Genomic DNA, 21212 nt, shown 5'->3' with positions numbered 1-21212 from the left:
ATGGCTGCCATGGAACAGGACTTTACTGGCAGTTCTTCCAATGTCTACTAGATGTTACACACAAATGTATGTAGTGAAAACCCAAAACTTTACTTTTTTTAAAGCAACCTCCATAGACTAATTCTGGCTGCGAAAGCAGTAAGGGAAGGGAATACTTAACTGTTCTCCCACTGCTCAAGTTGTCCCTCCATCTATGAAGGCCCACAAGCAGCTCTCTCAACCCCAATTCCTGCACCTGTCAGCATTCTAGATGCATATTTATCTGCATACAGGTGAAACTCGAAAAATTAGAATATCGTTGAAAAGTCCATTTATGTAAGCAATTGTTTTCATTAGCTACTGGAGTTTAATATATGAGATAGACTCATGACATGCAAAGCGAGATATGTCAAGCCTTTCTTTGTTATAATTGTGATGATTATGGCGTACATCTGATGAAAACACCAAAGCTGAAATTGTTAATTTGGGGTTCTCATCAGCTGTACACCATAATCATCACAATTATAACAAATAAAGGCTTGACATATCTCGCTTTGCATGTCATGAGTCTATCTCATATATTAGTTTCACCTTTTAAGTTGAATTACTGAAAGAAATGAACCTTTCCACAATATTCTAATTTTTCAAGTTTCACCTGTATATGCACATCTGGTACCCTACAGAAGGAAACTCAATGATTTTTACTGGGGAAATGGGTTGTGGGGAAGGATTAAGCAACATTTCCCTGTCCTTTCTCTGCTCAGATTGGCAGCCTCCAGAGGATGCTTTTCATTTTAAGAGTCCTGTTAGGGCTGTGATTCTATATATGTGTTTACTAGCCCATCACAGATAGGAACATGAGTCTGAAGGAAAGAAAAAGATAACTTCCAAAGACTGGCACCCTGGTACATGATAGCTGCTGACTGAGATGCATCCTTTTGTCGGAGGTGTCCTTAAACATTAGTCTGTCAGAAGCACATGCCATCCTGAGCTGCTTTGGGAAGAAGGGCAAGATATAAATTTAATAAAACAAATAAAAAATCAGCAGAAAGGTTGTAAAGGAAAAGCCTAATGCATAAATTCAGAAGGCTGCTTTGTTCCATGTCATGTATCTGAAGCCTGAAAGCTGCTTAAAAGGCAAGTTTTGGGCTTCATAAATTAAAGTTTTGTACGCCTTCTCAGCTGAAAATGATTGTCCAGCAACCAGCAATCCTATACAGGGAGCAATTTGCTTTATTTTTGTTTCAAGTTACTTGAGATCCACAACTTAAGAAATCTGATCAACTGGATGGGGAGCTAGGAAAGAACAAGCCCATATTTAATTTATTTAACTCAGATTTTAAAATGGCAACTGGCAGGGGCTTCCCTTGAAGGATCTTTGTTTCAAAATTTGTATAGCGCAGTTGGTTATTCTATATTCTGCTTATGAAGCAATGCATATTGGAATTTTCCTGATAAATATTAAGGTTGTTCTATGAGGAGAAAATAAAAGGACTTTTGTGGGGGAAGGATAATCCCCCCCACAACAACTTGGGGTAAACATGTAACACATAGTGATGCCTGAGGGCTGATTCATATAACTCACTGGGTCCATGAATGGTACCCATGGGAATGTACCTGGTCATCTTGCTAATGCCAGCTCCCAGATTGTGGCCAGTCCATTATTTGCATCCTCTACTATATGCAGGATTAAGTTTTTTTCATCCATTTTTGTTAGTATTCCACAAATTATGTTTTTGATATTGTGCCAAAAAGCGGACTCCTGCATGTGCAAGATTCTAGTCCAGTATTTAGTCAAGTGTAGCATTTAATTTTCTACTTTGGGAGTGACTGGCAGGGGGTGGGGGGGGGGAGAGAGAGATACAGTAAGGAAGCTAAATGATATGTGTATAATTCAATCTTGTTCATTTTAGCAACTCCTTTCCTTGTAATGTAGAATTAAAATAATCTTATTTGGATGCAGTGATGCACAAGCCAACTTCACATGGTTAATTTTAGAAAGTTTTTCCTTCCTCAAATACAAAACGATTAAACCCAGAAAAACGTTTCTTTAACCAATAGCATGTCCTATTCTCTCACTGTGAAGCTGGGACATGCAGAATTTTAGTGGGCTGTCTGAATTATATCAGGCAGTATCAGCTTGACAGCCTTTACTTTGATGGCCAAACTTCTCAGTCAATGGGGAGTGTGTTGCTAATTAGTATTTCCAATAATCAAGTGTCAAGCAAATAGTGCATTTAGAGACCACTTCTAGAGTCTGGACATGTGCCTGAAATGGTGCTACTGTATAGACTGCCTTGGCTTCAACTACTACAACTAGGATTCTCTCTGTATCACTGGAATGCTACCATGGACATACCTGCTCATTTTATTATTGCAGTAGGCTATGAAATAGATAGAATAAATTTTGTAAACATAAGCAAAGCCCATTGGAAATGTCTCTTGTGCAGTTCCCATTCATTTAAATTGTTTTTGCTTAAAAACACACAAAGAAATGGCTTCCAGGATCAGGGCCAGATTTAGGTTTGATGAGGCCCTAAGCTACTGAAGGTAATGGGGCCCTTTATATGTCCAGCTGTCCTTTGTCAACAACAAATTGTCACTGTTAGAAATGAGCAAACCAGTGATATTTTAGGGAGCAGGCTAGCAGGCGGGGCCCATTTCTTACATCATAGGAGCCTACACAACACAAAACACCATTGCTGTATGTAGGTTTCATTTTATTTGTTTTTTATCTTATATTTTGGAAATGTGCGTCCAGGTTTTTTCCCCTTTAAATTTTTTGGGGGCTTCCAAGAGGGTGGGGCCCTAAGCTATAGCTTGTTTAGCTTATACATAAATCTGGCACTGTCCAGGATACTTACCCATGACAATTAAAGGAGACTCTAAATCCCTACAGCAGACCATGTCTACACATCTAAGGAAGAACTCAATATTGTACTCTTCCCATTGTTCCATCAGTGCAAACTTTTCAGCTTGCCTGATAGAAACATCTCACCTCTCCTCCCCTTTGCACTGTTTTGGGTGGTTCTCCAAACACCCTCTCAGGCCAGTTATGGGGGAAGCATGGGGACAGGAGAGGGGAAAGTCCTGTTGCATTAGCAGGACTTGTTGTGCTGGCTCCTGCTAGTGCACCTACTTAGATATTAAAATCATAAGGGATGTATTCAACTATGTAAGTACAAGCTACAAACAAGAGAAGGTTCTACACAAAGAGGTCTATTAATCTAAAACATGAGAGGGACCCACACAACCTTAAAACCTGTAATACTTGTAAACAATTAACACATTCATGTAAACATTGTAGAACACTGAGCAAATTAACCTATGGGAAAACCTGCATATAAATATAATGATAAATCAAATAAATTATGCAAAACACTCAGAATACTGGGTTGTGGCTAGCCACTGCTATCCAGAAACTCTGATGCACACTCACAACCCTTCCCTGATTGGAGAAGCATTCCTTGCGCATGGCATTTGCAGGCGCTCTTCTAAGACTGGCAAGGGGCTGCTAGCCTCACTGTAGATGTTGATACGCAAGAAGGCTGAAGAGAGCATGAGAGAATTACTGTTTGCATGCCCTACCTCATTACAAAGTAAGGGGAACACTAAAGCACTTTGCTAATGACCCCCAAAATCTCGGATTCAGCACTCTTTTGTGTGCTATGAGAAAGGAAATTGTAAGGAAAGGGATGGAATTAGTGGTGGAATTGCTGAATTAGTGATGATGGACAGTTGCTATCTTTCATTGGCACTGTCTGCATAACCATCATTATTATCTTGTAGTTGGACTGCATTTATTTTTAATCTCCGTCTGCAGAACGTTGATGCGTTGCTGAATTTGTACACAAGAGGTCTTGTGGTTGTAATGTGAAAGACTTCACTCCTCTTTTTTTTTTTAGAAATATAAGAGATAATTTAGTAACTCAGCTTTTTATTCCTAGAACTCCCCCAGCTGATACAGGAGCTAAACTCCATACGGTCTTCAGTAGAGACTGACAATCTGCACCAGCTCAATTTCTTTGGCCAAGCTGCAGATGTAGAAAAAAAACACACAATTCTAGCAAATGAATGGTATTGGAAAACTGAAAACTATCACCGATCCCTGCCTAAAATGGTATACTGCCTACATGTCATAAATAGGTGATAAAAATGAAGGTTAGAATGCGAAGCAAGGCTTTCTAAGCTATGAATTAACATCAAATGTCTAACTGATGTTACAGAAGTCCCCTCAAAAAACAGCACAGTGAACTTCTACTTGGAAAATGAAAATATCAACAACATATTTCAAAAAGAACTTTTAGGACGATAGACAATAACACCAGATTGTTAAAATAATAGGACAATAGCTGTTCATGGTAATGCCTTGACTGTTATTATTCACATAAAATATTTTGTGGGCTTCTATATTGGAAATAATTCATGAATCATTTTGTATTATCAATAATTTTCTAACGGCAATTTGTCCAGTGTCAAATTATTGTCTACAAGTTTCTATACAGAATTACCTGGAGAAGAAGAAAATAAGACATGTCTGTAAACAAAATCCTTAAAACATACCAAGGTTCTGCTTTGCCTAAACATTCACATTTTATAATAAACAGTTAAGTGAAGGAACATGACCTGACAAGACACAGATGCTGTATGAGGAATGTAATGGAAGATCAATGCAATTTAATGACGGATTAGCTTTACATGAAATAGGGAATCAAAACACTGAAATATTTTACATGCTACAGCACATTTATTATACGAACTATAGATGTGCATATACGAACCGAAATATTAACTTGAATCATCTTTCCGTATATAGGGTAACATTAAGGTTTAAATAAAACCTATATACTGTATTTCTGACAAGTGGGCTACATGAGAATTGTTCATATGAACAGTTCCTGATATGTTAAATATTAAGGCAAAATAAGCAGTCTCCCTTGCCAGGTGTATGGGAAATAGTTAAGTATAAGGGCTGGATAACAGTGATAACATCACTGGTGTTTGGATCTGTCCAGAAATTTATACTGTACGTTAATAACCCTATCCAAAGCCAAAATACAGATATTACAGACTTGTGTCCACCCTCCATAACTCCTCTTATACTGTCTACTCACACCCAACACAATTGTAATTGAGTGGTACAAGAACATGCACGAACATACTGTATGCATTGTATATGTGCATGATAAACATTATAATTAGTCATGGTGGCAGCAACATAGCAGGAAGACAACATATAGACGTCCATCATTTAGATGTGAGCAATGGGGCTCTGAATCAATCCTGAGAGCAGTATTGGACTGGAACTTCAAATTTGAGATATCAAATACCATGGAGATTTTTTAGGCCAAATCTTGGATGAACGTATTCTTTTTTTAAAAAAGTAATGGCTTGTCAAGGGTGCTGAACTAAAAGACAGATATATTCTTGTGTGTGTGTGTGTGTGTGTGTGTGTGTGTGTGTGTGTGTTAAATAGCTTTACAGTGGATTCTTACAGTATTTACTCATAAGTACTCATAAGTAACTACTGCATAACTACTGAGTTGAGTTAATGGGGCTTGTTCCCATGTAAGTGTCTAGAATTGCAGCCTTAAAAACACTTTTGCAGTTCAGCTCTATAATAATGAAAATGTTGCCAGATCCTAAGATACCCAATATTCTCTTTGTTTTGAAAGGAATTTTCTCCATGGTACTTTTGTGTGTACTAATAGCACTGTCATGGCAAAACATTGCCATGATAGCATAAAATATAAATTACTAGAGGTTCGGGGGTACTCCACATTGCAGCAAAACATGGCATGTCATTAAACCTCATCTGGCATATCATTGATATGATTTCTGAACCAACTTCTTTTTTTAAGATGGCAGAGTTAGGTTTTCTCAGCTCATGAATCGTGAGAAAATGCAACTACATCAGTTGACAAGATGAAAGGAAGAAGAATAGAGCAGCAATATTTTAAATAGGGGCCACTGAGAAGCAGGTACAAAAGGTACCTCTGTACTGGCCCAGAGCCAATGGGGGCCCAGATGCTGAACTTTCTTTTTTTTTTTAAATGTTTTGAGCTCACTTAGTGGAAAAGACATGAAACTAAATGTGCAGGCACCATTCAAAGCAATTGCTCCTTCCTCTCCATATTTTTAGCCAATTGCTGAAGTCACAGCTGTGATTGATGACTATGAAGAAATTTAGTGTCATACAAGTCCAAGGAAGATCCAAAAATAAACAATGGAGAGAGGACTTCCTGGTTCACTTTTCAGCCCGTGGGGGGTATTTCTTGATGCATGTGTCACTCTAAATTTCCTCTCTAGATTAAAAATAAAATAAAAGTAGAGATTGACTGCCTGCTTCATTCTGAAAGAAGAAAGCTGTGTTCTGGTCTGTTATAGAAGTCCCCCTTTTCTGGTATGATTGTTGCCCAGAGGAAGCAACTGAAAAATCCAGGATTTTAGTGCAGCGGTGACTCAGCAGTAGCTTGTCCACCCAAAAGCAAAAGGTAGTAGCAAAAACAGGAGTTTGTGTTTAACTCAGGTTTTTTACTTCATGCAAAAATGGTATTGTTTTTGTGAGTATGTAACCATTAAAAAAAAAAACACTCTGCTGTTGTAAATTAAAATAAAAACCACCATTGGTATATCCATATTGCAGGTGGTTGAGAAAATGTGAGTTACGGCAGACTTGAAAAGCAGCTTGGTGTTGCCATACTAATATGGCTGGAGGAATTAGGCTGTGAGAGAGCAATGTATGGTAAGTGTGTGAGGTATATTCCAGTACTGACATCCAGTTGTGTGTGTGTGTGTGTGTGTGTGTGTGTGTGTGCGCGCGCACACACGCACGCACGCACGCAATTAGGGAAGTGAAAGTTGAAGAAAAGGGCTGTTGCTTATAGCAGCGATCTCTAGGGGTGGGGTGGGGAAAGATTAACTGCTTCCCAACAACCCACATGGGGGTGGAATACCGGGACTGAGATGAGTTGTCACTGCTGTTATAAAAACTTAAATGGGCATATTGCTGTCAAAGGCTCAAATCCTTTTTGCTAAGAGAGAGGAAAAAATAAATGAGTGTTGGTTTGATTTGTGCTAATATCATTGCTCTGGTTATTGTAAGGTATATGTCCTGCTTTCAGGCTTCCTATAGGTTGGCCATTGTGAGAACAGGGTGCTGAACTAGATGTTACACAAAGCTGTGTTGCAGGAAGAAGGCAAATGTTTGCATCAAATATGTAATTGTACAGAAACCTAACTGTGTGGAAAGGCCATTAAAAGGTGTGTGTGATGTGTGCATGCATCAGGTGATGTTTTCTTAGAAGACATTCACTAATCTCCCACGCCTCTAACCAAACCAAAATGAGCAAAATAATGAATACTTGACTGCAGTTGTTTAGTCCCCAGTTATTTATAAAGAGATTCAAAATGACTCAATATAAAAAGCATCTAAATACTGAAATGAATCAGTCTTGAAGTGTCAGAAATCCAAGCATCTGCTTTTCAAACACAAATAATTTCTTTTAAAAGCAGAACATTAATTTGTTCTGAATCAGAATTATACATCTGGCATATTAAGCATTTCTTTAAATGCCTATTGCAGCAATAATACAAAGGTGTAAGAGAGAGTTACTTGTTTGAAAATAACACCGTTTCAAAGAGAAGACTCAGCTGTTGTTTTGGTAGTTGTTTTTGTATGCAGAGGTGCCCCAGCCAAAGACTATTAAAAATTCATTTGAAATCAGTACACTAAGGGCCAAGGAGTAAATGGAGCAATGTGACATAAACATGGTCCCATTGTACTGGGATGCATTGGTAAGATCCAAAATAGTAAGAAACATATGAAATTGTTTCTCAATTTAAACAGAGCTCAGAGTTTTCCTTTAATGTGAAGTAATCTTATGGTGCCTTAAAACCTGTACATTTGAAAAATGATGAAGGTCAAATGATAATGCCTTTGCATTTTAGCTGATTACAAGTGGTTGAATTGTTCTGCTATGGGTTACCCCAAAAGGTAAATTGTGATGGTTAAGCACAGAGATCCTGAATTGCCGTTACCCAGACGGCTTAGCCATATACACTAGGTCAGTTTCCTGGCTTCAAAAGTTGGCATAGAAAAAGATCCATTAGTTAGGATCTAAGCAATGCTACAGTCATCACTGCCAGAGTTCTAAGAGAATATTCCAAGAGAATAACAGAATATATACAGCTGATGGATGCAAAACAAACAGATACAAAGGTATCACGGGACAAAGACAAAACATAAATAATGACCTTCTTGTGCATTCATAAACCACAATCTTTCTCCCAGTTTCACAAATGGCCACCTCCATGTGTTTCACTCCTACCTGAAAACACTGATATTCATTTTACTCACACAGAAGATTGTAGTGATTACACAAACCTTTACTTATTCTGATTTCGAATTCGGAGACACCTCCTTTTCAGTGGTGGCTCCAGATCTTCTGGCCCTGTGCTGAGAATTGGCGCTGAAATAATGCATGGTGCAATTGCAGTCTTTTCCACTGGTTTTGGCACAGGCTGGATGACACAGCCTGCCTTGGGTAGCATCCGCAAAGCATATGCATGGTCCTCATCTGCAGGATTGTTCAGGTTGGGGTCTTGCTTGTCTCCCCCAAACAGGGGCTCTTCCCCAGTCTTCTTACCGGATTCTCCTTCCCGTCGGCAGTTCGATGTACAGTTGTTCTCCTTAACAGACTCCAGCTCACTGACTGGCAATTCCTCTAGAGGCTGAGACTTTTTCTGCTCCTGGGGCTGCTCTGAGTTCTTGGAAACCTCCGGGCCCTTTGTGCCATTCACAATAACATTGCAAACTGCAGCTGTACTATTTTCCAAAGTGCCCGATGGCAGTGCGATGGGGCCACAATGAACTGGGTCACTACAAGGTAACGTTTTTGCTTCAGTAGGGCTGCAATTGTTCCTGCAGTCATTGCAGTTCCTTTTGTCTGAGCTACCAAAAGTCAGATTGACAACACTGCTAGCTTCATGTTCAACTTTGACTTGAGCATGTAAAGCCCTATGGATAACATTGTGTAGTCTAGACCTGTGACCTACAGTTAAGTCTATCACACCATCCTGTGGTCCCTGCAGCACTGTAGGAAAACCAAACTTGTTGTTCACTGGACTACTAGGTTTCACAGTCAAATCAACAACTTCGTTTTTACTGTGCTCCTGATGCACTTGTGTTTGATTTAAGGACTGGCCTGAGCAACTTGGAGTTGAGTCTGAGGACTTGGAAGGCCCTTGTTTCGAATCTCTAGGGGACACAGAGTTATTTGTTGGCTTTGTCCCAGTTGCATCAGTAGATGTACTTGGAATGAAGTTCTCCCCATTACTGGAGAAGCCGTTTGGGGGCTTGGAATCATTGATGTGAGGAATAGGGATTGGAATGGGGATAGGAACTGGTAGAGGAACAATGACAGGATATGGCACTAACAGGGTTGGGGGTGGCACCAGTGGGGCAAGAGATGGCAAGCCAAAGTTCATCATCTGTGGCATGGGCATAGGACCATTTGGCATCATGCTTACTGGCGGGAAGGGAAGACTGGGCAAAGGGACCCCTGGGGGTGGAGGGGGAAGTAAACCTGGGGGGTTTCCAGGCATCGTTGGAGTTGTTGGAGGATGAATATGAGGAGACAGCATTGGCCTATGCATAGGGCTGGAAGTGGGGCCCATATTTCTAGGACCACCTGGTGGTGGACCAATTCCCGGAATCATTGGATTGGACAGAGGGCTGTTCGGATTTGAGGCATGGTGAGGTGGCCCTCGAATAAATGGTGGGCGGATTTGCTGCATAATTTGCTGTTCCATGAATATGGGCAAAGGTACCGGCCCACGGTTTGTCATCACCATGGGAGGGCTTCGAGGTGGGACACCAATTGGAGGCACAATGCTAGCAGGTGGCTGAACAGAAACCGGTGGCATATTTGGATTCTCGTTGATGGGGATAGATTTGGGAACAGGCGTTGGGATTTTAGTGACAGAGCAGTTGGCAGTGTCAGGCGGAGAGGCAGTGGTAGATGCTGATGGTCCAGGACCTTGAATTTGGCCAGCTGCAGACACTGGGGATGGGGCCTTTCTCCGAGCATCTGCTAGCGGTATATTCCAAGAATCTGGAGTCAGCAGCTGCACCCCAGTGCCTTCTGCTTTATTTTCGATTGGAGGATGTAATGTGCTGCAGAGTCCAGCTGGAAGATTGGCCTGTGTTTCTTTGTAGAAAATGTCCATTTTGTACTGATTGAGACATTTTGCACTGCAGAACTGAAGCCTTCTTTCCCCGTCCCCAAAATCCAGATACTCTTTTGTGTGTCTTATGTGCTTACACCAGTCACATACCTACAACACAGTAACAAAATCAAAACAGGTAAGAAAAAAGCGATTTCCTCTTTATATTGTCATTTGCATTAAAAAAAATTAACTGTCCGTTACTGCTTTCCAAACATCAGAATTATCAAAGGAAAGTATAGTTCGTGAAACCTGCATATTTTGACCTCAAAATCCTATCATTACATATACATGCTCAATAAATTATTATGTATAAATGCCATTATAATACTTGATACAGTTCTCATCTATGATGCTTTAAAACATGAAAGCATAGTACTGTAAAAATACTTGTGTGTCTGTGTGCTGTCCACATTCTGGAAGAGCATCATGATTTTAAGGGTGTTTCAGCTAAAGCATAAAAGGTGGTGAACTCTAGCAGGGAAGAGACTGCACTATCAATTGGGAAATCCTCAGTTCAAATCTTATCACTCCCATGAGCTCACAAATAGCCCAATCCTATGTATGTTTACTCAGGAGTAAGCCCCATAACACTCAGGTGGATTTCCTTTATAGTAACTCTGCACAGGATTGTAGGCAGAGTGGGCTTTAACAAACTCAGTGCTTTTTCCCACATTTGAAACATGGTTATAGTAATATTTTCCTATTACAAAACAAAATAAAAAATAAAAAAATCCTTCCAGTAGCACCTTAGAGACCAACTAAGTTTGTTCTTGGTATGAGCTTTCGTGTGCATGCACACCAAGAACAAACTTAGTTGGTCTCTAAGGTGCTACTGGAATGATTTTTTTATTTTTTATTTTGTTTTGACTATGGCAGACCAACACGGCTACCTACCTGTAACAGTTTCCTATTTTGTGAGTTACATGAATTGTTAAAAAAAAAAAAAGTAAATGAAGCACTGGAACAGTCTAGGGCACCAATCCTGAACACAGTGGGAACTTTTCCCAAGTAAACATATAAAGCATTATTTGAATACAGTACTGTATTACATATAAATCTAGTGTAGCATTATAGTGCAATCGTATAAATATCTACTCAGAAGTAAACCCACTGAATTTAATGGGGCTTAGTTACAGATAAATGTGTGTAGGATTTAGCCAAAAAGTGCTTAAGCACAATAATTTCATTGGACCTTAATTCTGTGTGCATTATGACTTTCACATTAGGTAATGGTCACATAGATACTATATGCATAAATAAGATCAAATAACATTAAGAAAAATGAGCCCAATGACTTGTGACAACTGAGTGCAAATCATCTGTAGTAAGCCCACAACACAGTACATTTTAAATTATTTAAATGTAAATGTTAAATGGTACCCAAAATGCAAAAGCATCATACATCGTTGGCTTTGCCTTCCAAATATGAAGCAGAAATAGTAATAAAATCTGGGTGAATTTCAAATATTCTGAAGCTGTGATATTTCAACAAGCTGGAAAGATTTTCCAAGCTGTTTGCCCACTCTTCTTCACTAGTCACTTTTGTATAACTTCTTGGCAGACAACAGTTTATTTAACAACTTTTCAAAAACTAAGGCAAACCTTTTATTATTAGAGCCTTACCAACAAAACAAAAAAGTTTTTTTCTGTGCTACTGTTGGTGTGGTGAAAACACTGCCAATGCTTTTTTTATTAAAAAAAAAAAGTAAATAAGGTTTGAGAACTAATTAAGCTGTGAAAGGTTTTCCCAGTTGTAAGCCACTAGAAACCAAAGTTCAAAAAATAGTCATTCTAGGTTTCAGAATCCATTTCTTCAGAGAAATTATTGTGATTTCATTAACACATTAATTTTGCAACACTAACAGCTCTCACAGATGGCGGAGACATGATCTACAATTCAAATATGACTCTTGTTTGCACAAATGCCTTTCCCGTCATATGGCATTTTAAACAAGAATTAAAATGAGTAATCTTTCCACAGCTATAAACAGATAAACAGATGTCAGAATTTTCTATGCCTTTTTTTTGGACAGATTTTATACAGAGATACAAAACTTTTAGATTTTTTTGTTGTTTATTCAGTTCTCATAATATTCTGTAGACTGTCTTTAGTACTATACATTAAATGTACAGTACTGAGTTTATGGCCATGTGAAAGCAATGTCCTTCGTACACCTTCACTATTCAAGACTAGGAATACTACTTGTGCATGTGTATGTCTTTTAAGATGATTGTGAAATGATAGCATTAAATAGGTAATTTAATTTTAATAACCATTGGCCATATAAACAAATTGAAAACAACATATGCTGGGCATTTGATTACTCATCTCATTTAACTCTCAGCTTTTCTTTATCTGAAATGGTGATGACACTTAAAAAAAAAAGTGCTTTTTTAAGCCTAGGCATGATGCAAACAAAATTAAGCCCCGTTAAGTCACACTGATCTCAATAGGAATTTACTTAACTCTCACAGTAATCATATTTACTAAGAAGTAACTTATATTGGGTTTAGTGAGGCTTACTCCCATGTAAGTGCACGTATTGTAGTAGCCATATTTTTGAAATCAGTAGGATTTAAGCATACTTAAATTAGACTCTAGAAATTAAATCCAGACACTGGATTTGGGCTCCAATCATTTCAGTGTTCTGGGTTCGAATGCCACCACTGCCACCATGTAAAGATGAAATGTAAAACTGGATTTTTGAATGCATGGGAAATGTGTTGGTAAGGTCTCCTTATCTCTATCTCACTCCTGTTAGCATATAACAAAGGAGAGTGTATGACTCCTCTCTATCCAGACCTAATTCCCTAACCCTGCAACCTAGCCAAATGATGCACAGGTAAAAATCAACCCTACTGCAACCATCCCTGAAAAGTCCCCCAAATTGGAGTCAGGGAACATTAAGATCTGTTTCTGGACGTCCTTAGGATTCAACCAGACAACAGCCAAAGATCCACTCAGCCTCTCAGACCCAAGCCCATGTTACTCAGTAGCAATGACCCAACAGCCAGGTACTAGATTTAGAGACAAACCTTAAAGGTAAAGGTACCCCTGACCATCAGCTTCAGTCACGGACGACTCTGGGGTTGGGCGCTCATCTCGCTCTATAGGCCAAGGGAGCCGGCGTTTGTCCACAGACAGCTTCCGGGTCATGTGGCCAGCATGACTAAGCCGCTTCTGGTGAACTAGAGCAGCGCACGGAAACACCGTTTATCTTCCTGCCGGAGCGGTACCTATTTATCGACATGCACTTGACATGCTTTCGAACTGCTAGGTGGGCAGGAGCAGGGACTGAGCAATGGGAGCTCACCCCACCACGGGGATTCGAACTGCCGACCTTCCAATCGGCAAGCACTAGGCTCTGTGGTTTAGACCACAGCGCCACCCACGTACCAGATTTAGAGACAAAGCTTACCTTACCCTAAAAAGCCACACCAGCAGATGAATGCAACTGCTTTATTAAGAGACGACAAAGCCAAACAGAACCCTCTTGACCTTAAAAGTACAATTTAATAAAATTGGGGGAAGGCATATTTTGGAATTTAGGTATAGACCAAAAATAACAAAGCTAGCTTGCCTCGCCCTAATAATCAACTATTAGATTCATGGACCTCACCAGCAAACTGCATCCAGACACATGTGGCTGCAGCAGCATAACCCTTCATCTGAATGGGGACCCAGAACCAAAGTCAAAGGTCAGGGTTTTTTAAGTAGGCAATCAAGGTCTAGGGACCATTTTCTCCAGCACCAGAGGGCATACGTGCAGGAAGACCATGCAGCTGCAACTACTCTGCTAGTTTTTACACCATCACTATGACACGGAGCAATCTTGCCTTATACTCTCCACACAGGTAGTAAATTAAACTGATTAACTAGAACTTTTCCCTCAGGAAGACGGTACCCAGAATGGACAGTAAAGAGCTATTAAAATAAACCAAAGAAATTGGGATTTTTTAATGGACTGAATAATGCCTAATGTTTCACTCTCACTGCACAGTTTGGTCCTTTCTGAGGTGCATTCTCAAGGCCTTTCTCCTCAAAACATTTGCTTCATCCTGCTGGCAACTTGTCTGCTTCTTGTGAAACTTCAGAAAAGAAGTCACCTGTCCCAGAGTTTAACTAAATTGCGCGAATTTTCACACTGCTCTCGAATGCCAGTTATTGACATTCATGAACATGTATGTGGGAGCACTTATTTTGAATTGGGTACAAGGTACCCAAATATACAAGGTACCCAAATATAAAATGCACACACATTTTGCCAGGTATGTAGAACCTCAAACATGCATCAGTCAAGGATTTTCACTTCAAAGAGTAGTATTCAACTAAATTTTACTTAGAATGGACCCACTAAAATTAATGGACATGACTAAGGTAGGTCCATTAATTTAAATTTGAGTAAAACGTAGCTGAATGTCTTCAAATATGTTTCCAAGTGTTGTTTGCATGGCTGGCACTTACTCTACTCCTTTCATAGCTTTACCTTCGTCATAACATGTTGCTCCCAGTCAGGAATCTAATTCAGAGGTTTTGATTGACTTGGAGGGGAGGATCCTTGGCCCGTGAAAAGGTCTGAAGCAGAACGTTAGTTCCGTTGATGTGCTAAGAACCATGGATTCCCATGACTTACTTAAACCTGGTCAGAAAACGTAATTACAGCCTGCTCCACTTTTGGGTTTGATTGCAAAACAACAACCCACATCTACATTCACAAAACACTTCATTATTTCATGGTTAAATGGTTTCTGTGCTGTAGCTCCAAACACAGAGACAGTTCAATTCTACATATTGTTACCCAGTTCTAAGCCCCATGATGTCCCATGAGGTTTGTTCCTGGGTGTGCACTGGATTCTATGCACATTTATCTGGGAGTAATTAACACTGACATACTTCTTTTTCTTCTGAAGGCTATTTATTGTTAAGATAAACAAGCATAGAATAAACAACAACAAAAGATCAACAATCTTCCCAACCCTCTTCCCTTATTAGCAAAACTTATCACCAGTGTTTTTTTCTTCTCCCCCCCCCTTCTTAATGGGACTTACTTCTGAGCAAAGGTGCATTTTATGATTGCACTGCAAATACAGAAGTTTAGGTCTTCTCTAATTATTTTATTTTATAAATGATTGGTCAAAATGTTCATTTTAGTGTTTTCTCTATTAGATAACCCAGTGTGTTCCTGTATTACCGTGTGGTGGGTAAATATGTTCTCCTGTAAAAAATAGTTATGAATACTTCTTGCAAATTCTCTCAGAATTTCCCCCTGCTTTTAATAATTCACTAAAAGAAATGCTAATGTTGGTCTACTTCACTCACATATTGATCACCCTCTGTTCAGTATATTTTATCATTAGGTAAAATTAATTAAGGATATTGAGGGTAACTGCAATAAATCAATTTGTGAGCACATCCCTGATGAACGAAATATCTAGTCATTATACAATTGATTTTACTCAGCACTCAAAAGTAACACATAACTAGTTCTCTCTCTCCCGTCCTCTCTTTCATATCCTGCCACAGATACAGCACACTATCCCTTCACATGGAGTAAAAATTACTGGAGTAGAAATAATGTCACTTAAGAATTAATGAATCAGATCTGTTCTACAGGATTGGTCATTTAAGATGAGGTCAATGAATTTATTATACAAATGGCTATATACCAAAGGTAATAAAATGGAGCAAAATTATTCATTTTACTTCTAACTAATATCATGCTCAAAGTAATTACAGATTTCTCCTAAGAGCTCATCCTGATTACTTAAGATGTGACAGATAGACCATATACATATATTTCACTTCAATAAAACAACGGGTTTTCCCTGTCTCTGAAATATACGCATTCAATATATTAGAAAAGATTTGTGTACTGAGTAGATTCTGCTGGTTACAGGGCCCCCTCCTCGCCCAAAATGGTATGAAACCTTAGCATCTCTTCAAATTTTTATATGACATATCTTTTCCATTTGTGATATAAATGGCTATACAAATTTTGAAATTAAGGCTGCTGCTCTAAACCCACTCAGCTGGGATATAAACCCCATTTAACGCTGTGACCTGGGGAAGAGCTTTACGCCACTTTGCTCTTCCTTGTTCCTTATTGATACCATGTTAAGCTAAGCCATGATTTGGCTTATTGTGTTGTTTAAACCAAGGATGGATAAGTTCTTACTAACCACAAGCTGCAGCCAAGGTTTGTTCTTAGCAACAGCTTGTGGTTAGTGAGGCGACAACTTAAGCATGACGCCCAGTTCAGTTTCGTGGCCTTGCACAGCGGGGGGGGGGGGGCGACTGGCATCCTGAGCCTCCTGCACGGTGGGGAAATGCTTCGTCTACTTTATGGCCACATGGGAGACTGGAAAGGAGGACGGCAACTTGGTAGCCAATTAATCTCAATGCTGCGATTCTGAGGGATGGGGCTTAGGAGGGAAGACTTCGCCCACCCAGTCCACTCCTAGGACATAACAGGCTCTCCGCACCATAGTCTTCACTTGGGCTTCCCCACTCACCCTCTAAGGCTTATTGTACTTCCAGTTGTGCTTTTCTGTCTTAAACAGGTTGGTGTTTAGTATAAAGGTTGCTATAGACAGGTGTTAGGGAGGTGGGTGCCGCTGTGGGTTAAACCACAGGGCTTAGGGCCTGCTGATCAGAAGGTTGGCAGTTCGAATCCCCATGACGGGGTGAGCTCCCGTTGCTCGGTCCCTGCTCCTGCCCACCTAGCAGTTTGAAAGCACGTCAAAGTACAAGTAGATGAATAGGTACTGCTCCAGGTGGGAAGGTAAATGGCGTTTCCGTGCACTGCTCTGGTTCACCATAAGCAGCTTAGTCATGCTGGCCACATGACCCGGAAGCTGTACGCTGGCTCCCTCGGCCAGTAACGCAAGATGAGCGCTGCAACCCCAGAGTCAGACACAATTGGACCTAATGGTCAGGGGGTCCCTTTACCTTTACCTAGACAGGTGTTGGTCACTGGTTTCAGAGCTGGGAAGAAATTTTGCCTAAGGCAGATGGCTGGATCCTGCAGGTTTTTGCCTACCTCATAGCAAATGTCACAATGTTCCTTTGGCAGAAGAGGCATTTGGTTGGATGCTTAGTAGGGAGGGGCACCCTGCCTCCATTCCATTGAAGGATTAGTTTATCCTAATTCATTGATACATGGCCTTATCACACGATCTGGTTTCTTTTGTGCATGTGTGAAAGAGTATCACCACCTGTCTATTTGGCTTAATATGCAATTATTCAAAATTTTCACGGACTTTCATATAATCAGTGTTGTTGTGGTTTTATCTGGCCCTAGTTGGGTCCTTGTAGTAAATTGCATTACATATATTAATTCGGTGTTTCATCCAATATGTTATGCACCTCTGAGGATTCTGATTTGAAATGCTTAACATTTTAACTCTTTTTTTCCCCGCTGATAAAAGACAATTGACTTTCTTTTGGATTCTATTGCTATTTGAACAGCTACACACACACGCACACTCACTCACTCTTGGGGATGCAATATGTGGAAATGTCAAAAAGGACATCTGTTCTGGTCAGGTTTGCCATGTGGAATGGAACCCAGCGGGGAGGAAGTAGAAATGGCGAACAAGCTCCAAGAGACAACAGTAAATATCAGTGAAGGGGAGCTAACAGTAACCACCAGCAACTTCTGCCAGTATTTCACAGCTTCATGGTCATGCCTCTGTCTTTCTCAGAACTTTTATTTTCCACGAAAAACAGTGGATTAACACAAAGCCTTTTCTTATCCCCACTATAGCTACGACAGAGTCAATATCTATTCAATGGGGGGGTGCTTTGAGAATGTCACAGTTTTGTGAGTGGGATTCAGTCACATGCTAGCAAATGCAGGTTGCGTAATTAAGGTGAATTTGGCGCTCTTGCAAAACAAACCTGCTTCCCCATTCCCTGGTAATTCAGACATTCATAATAAGGGAAATGACAAGAAGATGCAATGTCGAATGCAAAGCACATCAGGATCAACGCTCAATAAACAAGTTTGTCTGGAAGTGACTTTAGGCTCAAACTGTTTATAAAACCCCTGCTAGGTCACTATGATAAGCTGAGACGTGTTTTTTTTTATTGGATATGCCAGCAGCAGGCTGGTTGGCAGTAATATGGCACCAGGCCTTCAGTTGGCTACTCCCTGATGCAGCCTCATGGACATATAACAGGCACCAAATCTTTATACATTTCAATGCCTTCTCAAAAAACGTTATTCTTTACTCAAGCGTTTTCTGATTAAGGCGTAATTGTGTTTTTTAAAGACCTCTTCAAACATTGCTCAAGTTGCTGTAATTGGGACTCGTGATTAATATTTTAACGTATATTGTAGATTGGTTTTACTGTACACCACTTAGATAGTTCAGTTTAAAGTAATGTTTCTTTGTTCTTTTTTCAGTCCTATGCAGCCCAGGGCAAGCTACCTCTGAGCAAGAAATGGGCACAGGAAAAGAAGCTGCTTAAGCCTTTGCCCTCTGATTCCTTTTTCAAGTCATAATTACCTTTCCGAAGCTGCTTTTTACTCTTGGGGGGGGGGAGGTAGAGTTTATCAGCCTCTACTTATCCACTCTTCTGCTGAGGTGGAAACTGTCCTAGGATGCTTTGGGAAAGAATTAAAGGAAGGGAAAGGAAGGACTCACTGAACTTTGCTTAGAATGTAGTTTAATCCTTAAATAGTAATTCCTTCTCCCTTGAGAACTGTGGTTCTGTGACTGAAGCTAGGAATCCCTGACTGAAAAATTATCAGTGTCTCACCAAATTTCACTTCCTTGGTTTTGTGTATGAAACAGAGACAATTATAACAGGGTTCATTTTGAATCACTGGATAGCTCAGCTGGTTAGACAATTGTGCTGATAACACCAAGGTCACAGGTTCAATCCCCATATGGGACAGCTGCATATTTCTGCATTGCAGGGAGTTGGACTAGATGATCCTCAGGGTCCCTTCCAACTATACAATTCAGTGATTCAATGAGTGATCAGGTCTAGGTAAAGAAGCTTAGACAAGGAAAGGAAGTAGGTGGTCATGTTAGAACAAGGCCACTTGGTCAACGTGATGTCATTCTACTGCTAAGTTAGGCAGGTCTGTCTGTGCCTGCCCAGTGACTAGATGAACCACCTGTGAAATTCACTGAAAAATTGTGAGGTATCTGTGCCATTAACCAATTAGTTAATAAGTAACCAGGAAAAATAAAATCATGTTAAGGAATTGGGGTTGGGGGTTGAGGGGGGAATTAGGCAGATCATGCTATAATGATGGGAGTACTGAATGCAAATAAATTCAGATTCCCTGCTCAGCTGTGAAGCAAACTGAGTGTCCTTTGGTAACTCACTATCTCTCAGTCTAAACCACCTCAAAGGATTGTGGTATGGCTAAGGTACTACTAGAAAAGCCTTTGATCTAGTCCAATGGGGCTTGTCTTATGGTGCTGGTAATAATATAGCAAACCAAAATAATCCGTGTGCACAAGAAGTAATATACAGATTTTAAAAACAACAAAAAACTACAGAAAATAGTTTGATAACCTAACAAACTGTGTAGACAGTGACATGGGTCTCTCCCTGACCCTCTGTATATCATCTGTGTTTAGCGTCTTCATTACACAGAGAGATAAATCAAATGCAAGGAATAGGTTTTTAATGAATCTTACTGCTGTCATTTGTGAACAGTGAAGCATGTTCTGTTCAAAGTCATTAGGTCTTCCTGCTTTCAGGAGGGTGAAAGGGGTGAGATTTCTTTCTCTTTTTTAATGAAGAAGATATATCCAACTAATGTATCCCAAAAAAGAGCTCCAGCAGCCAGGAAAGAAAACATTTGGCCTATCACATCCAATTATCTGTGCTTCTTATTACTAGATGTTAAATGAGGGGCAAGCTCATATTTTACAACAAGCAAATATGGGGAAAGCTATCAAAATAGAAAGTAGTGCGCTAATGCATGCAAGTCTTCATGTTCCAGGAAAGTTGGTGGAAAGGTAGTTGGTTATTATATACTATATTGCCAAGCATATAGAATAATCAGTTGAAGCAGAACCAGTATGTCTTCTGCAAGGGTATGTCTTTTTAGAATTCTCTGAGCTTGCTAACAAACATATAAACAGAGGAGATCCAGAGGTGATAGCACCTCACCAAAGAATGCTGAATAGACTTAGCGATCATGGCATAAGAAGTAGAAAGATTCCGTTAGGAATCAGTTAAAGGAAAGGAAGCAAACAGCAGGAATGAATGGGAAATCCTCTCAATAGAGGGTTGTATAAAGTGGAGTCCCCAAAGGATTGGTAGTGTAATTTAGTGGACCATAAAGACTGGAGATGTGGTTGGTAGCAAGCAACCAGAGTGTTTAGTTAAACAGAACATCATCACAAGTTCATGTTGGTTTTAGTGATACAGCGTGGTCCAGGATGAGTGCGACAGAAAAGTAGTTCTCCAACCAACCAAAGTTTACAAAAATGCATATATTAAGAGAAAGCGCATAAAAATGAAAATATTAGTGAAACATACAAAAGGCATTATAATAAGAGAATTGCTTGCAAAAATAAGTACATTAGTCAAAATTGCATATAAAAGTATGTAATAGGAGAGATTTTTTTAAATGAGGGTTTAAAAAATCATAAATGTAGAGAACTGAATTTAAGATTGGAAAAATGAGAAACAGAGAGAACTGAAATTGACAGATCCTTTCAACCCTAATTGTGCTCAAAAATTGCTTATAGGACGTTACCTTTTTAAAAATATGCAGAAAAAGTACAAATATATTACTTTCACAGGTGTAATGTTCTCATGGGTGGATTTATGGTATAGTGGGATTTATTGTGTCTGAAACACAATTCTGAAAATTCAAATTTCATAATTTTTGATTACTGAATTTACTCAAGAGTTCAGATGCTTTTGCTATGCTGCCATCAATATTCAAATACATAATCCTTTGACCTTAAATATGAAGTCAGCTATCAAATGCCTTCACATATGAACAGCACAATCCTATGCATCTTTA

The 21212-nt window shown here is 39.6% G+C and overlaps 1 protein-coding gene across 4 annotated transcripts in view; it reads right to left on the bottom strand.

The window, feature by feature from the left end:
• SOBP (sine oculis binding protein homolog) overlaps positions 1–21212 on the bottom strand; it is a 138757-nt gene that overhangs the window by 10975 nt on the left and 106570 nt on the right. For all 4 annotated transcript variants that reach the window (XM_033143539.1, XM_033143537.1, XM_033143538.1 and 1 more), the window contains one exon: positions 8366–10317. In XM_033143539.1, coding sequence (XP_032999430.1) covers positions 8368–10317 — 1950 coding nt within the window. In that variant the 3' untranslated portion in view covers positions 8366–8367. The remainder of the gene's footprint in view (positions 1–8365; positions 10318–21212) is intronic.

Source organism: Lacerta agilis, chromosome 3 (assembly GCF_009819535.1).
Source record: "Lacerta agilis isolate rLacAgi1 chromosome 3, rLacAgi1.pri, whole genome shotgun sequence".
Lineage (NCBI taxonomy): Eukaryota > Metazoa > Chordata > Lepidosauria > Squamata > Lacertidae > Lacerta > Lacerta agilis.
This window is presented reverse-complemented; position numbering and strand designations above follow the sequence as displayed.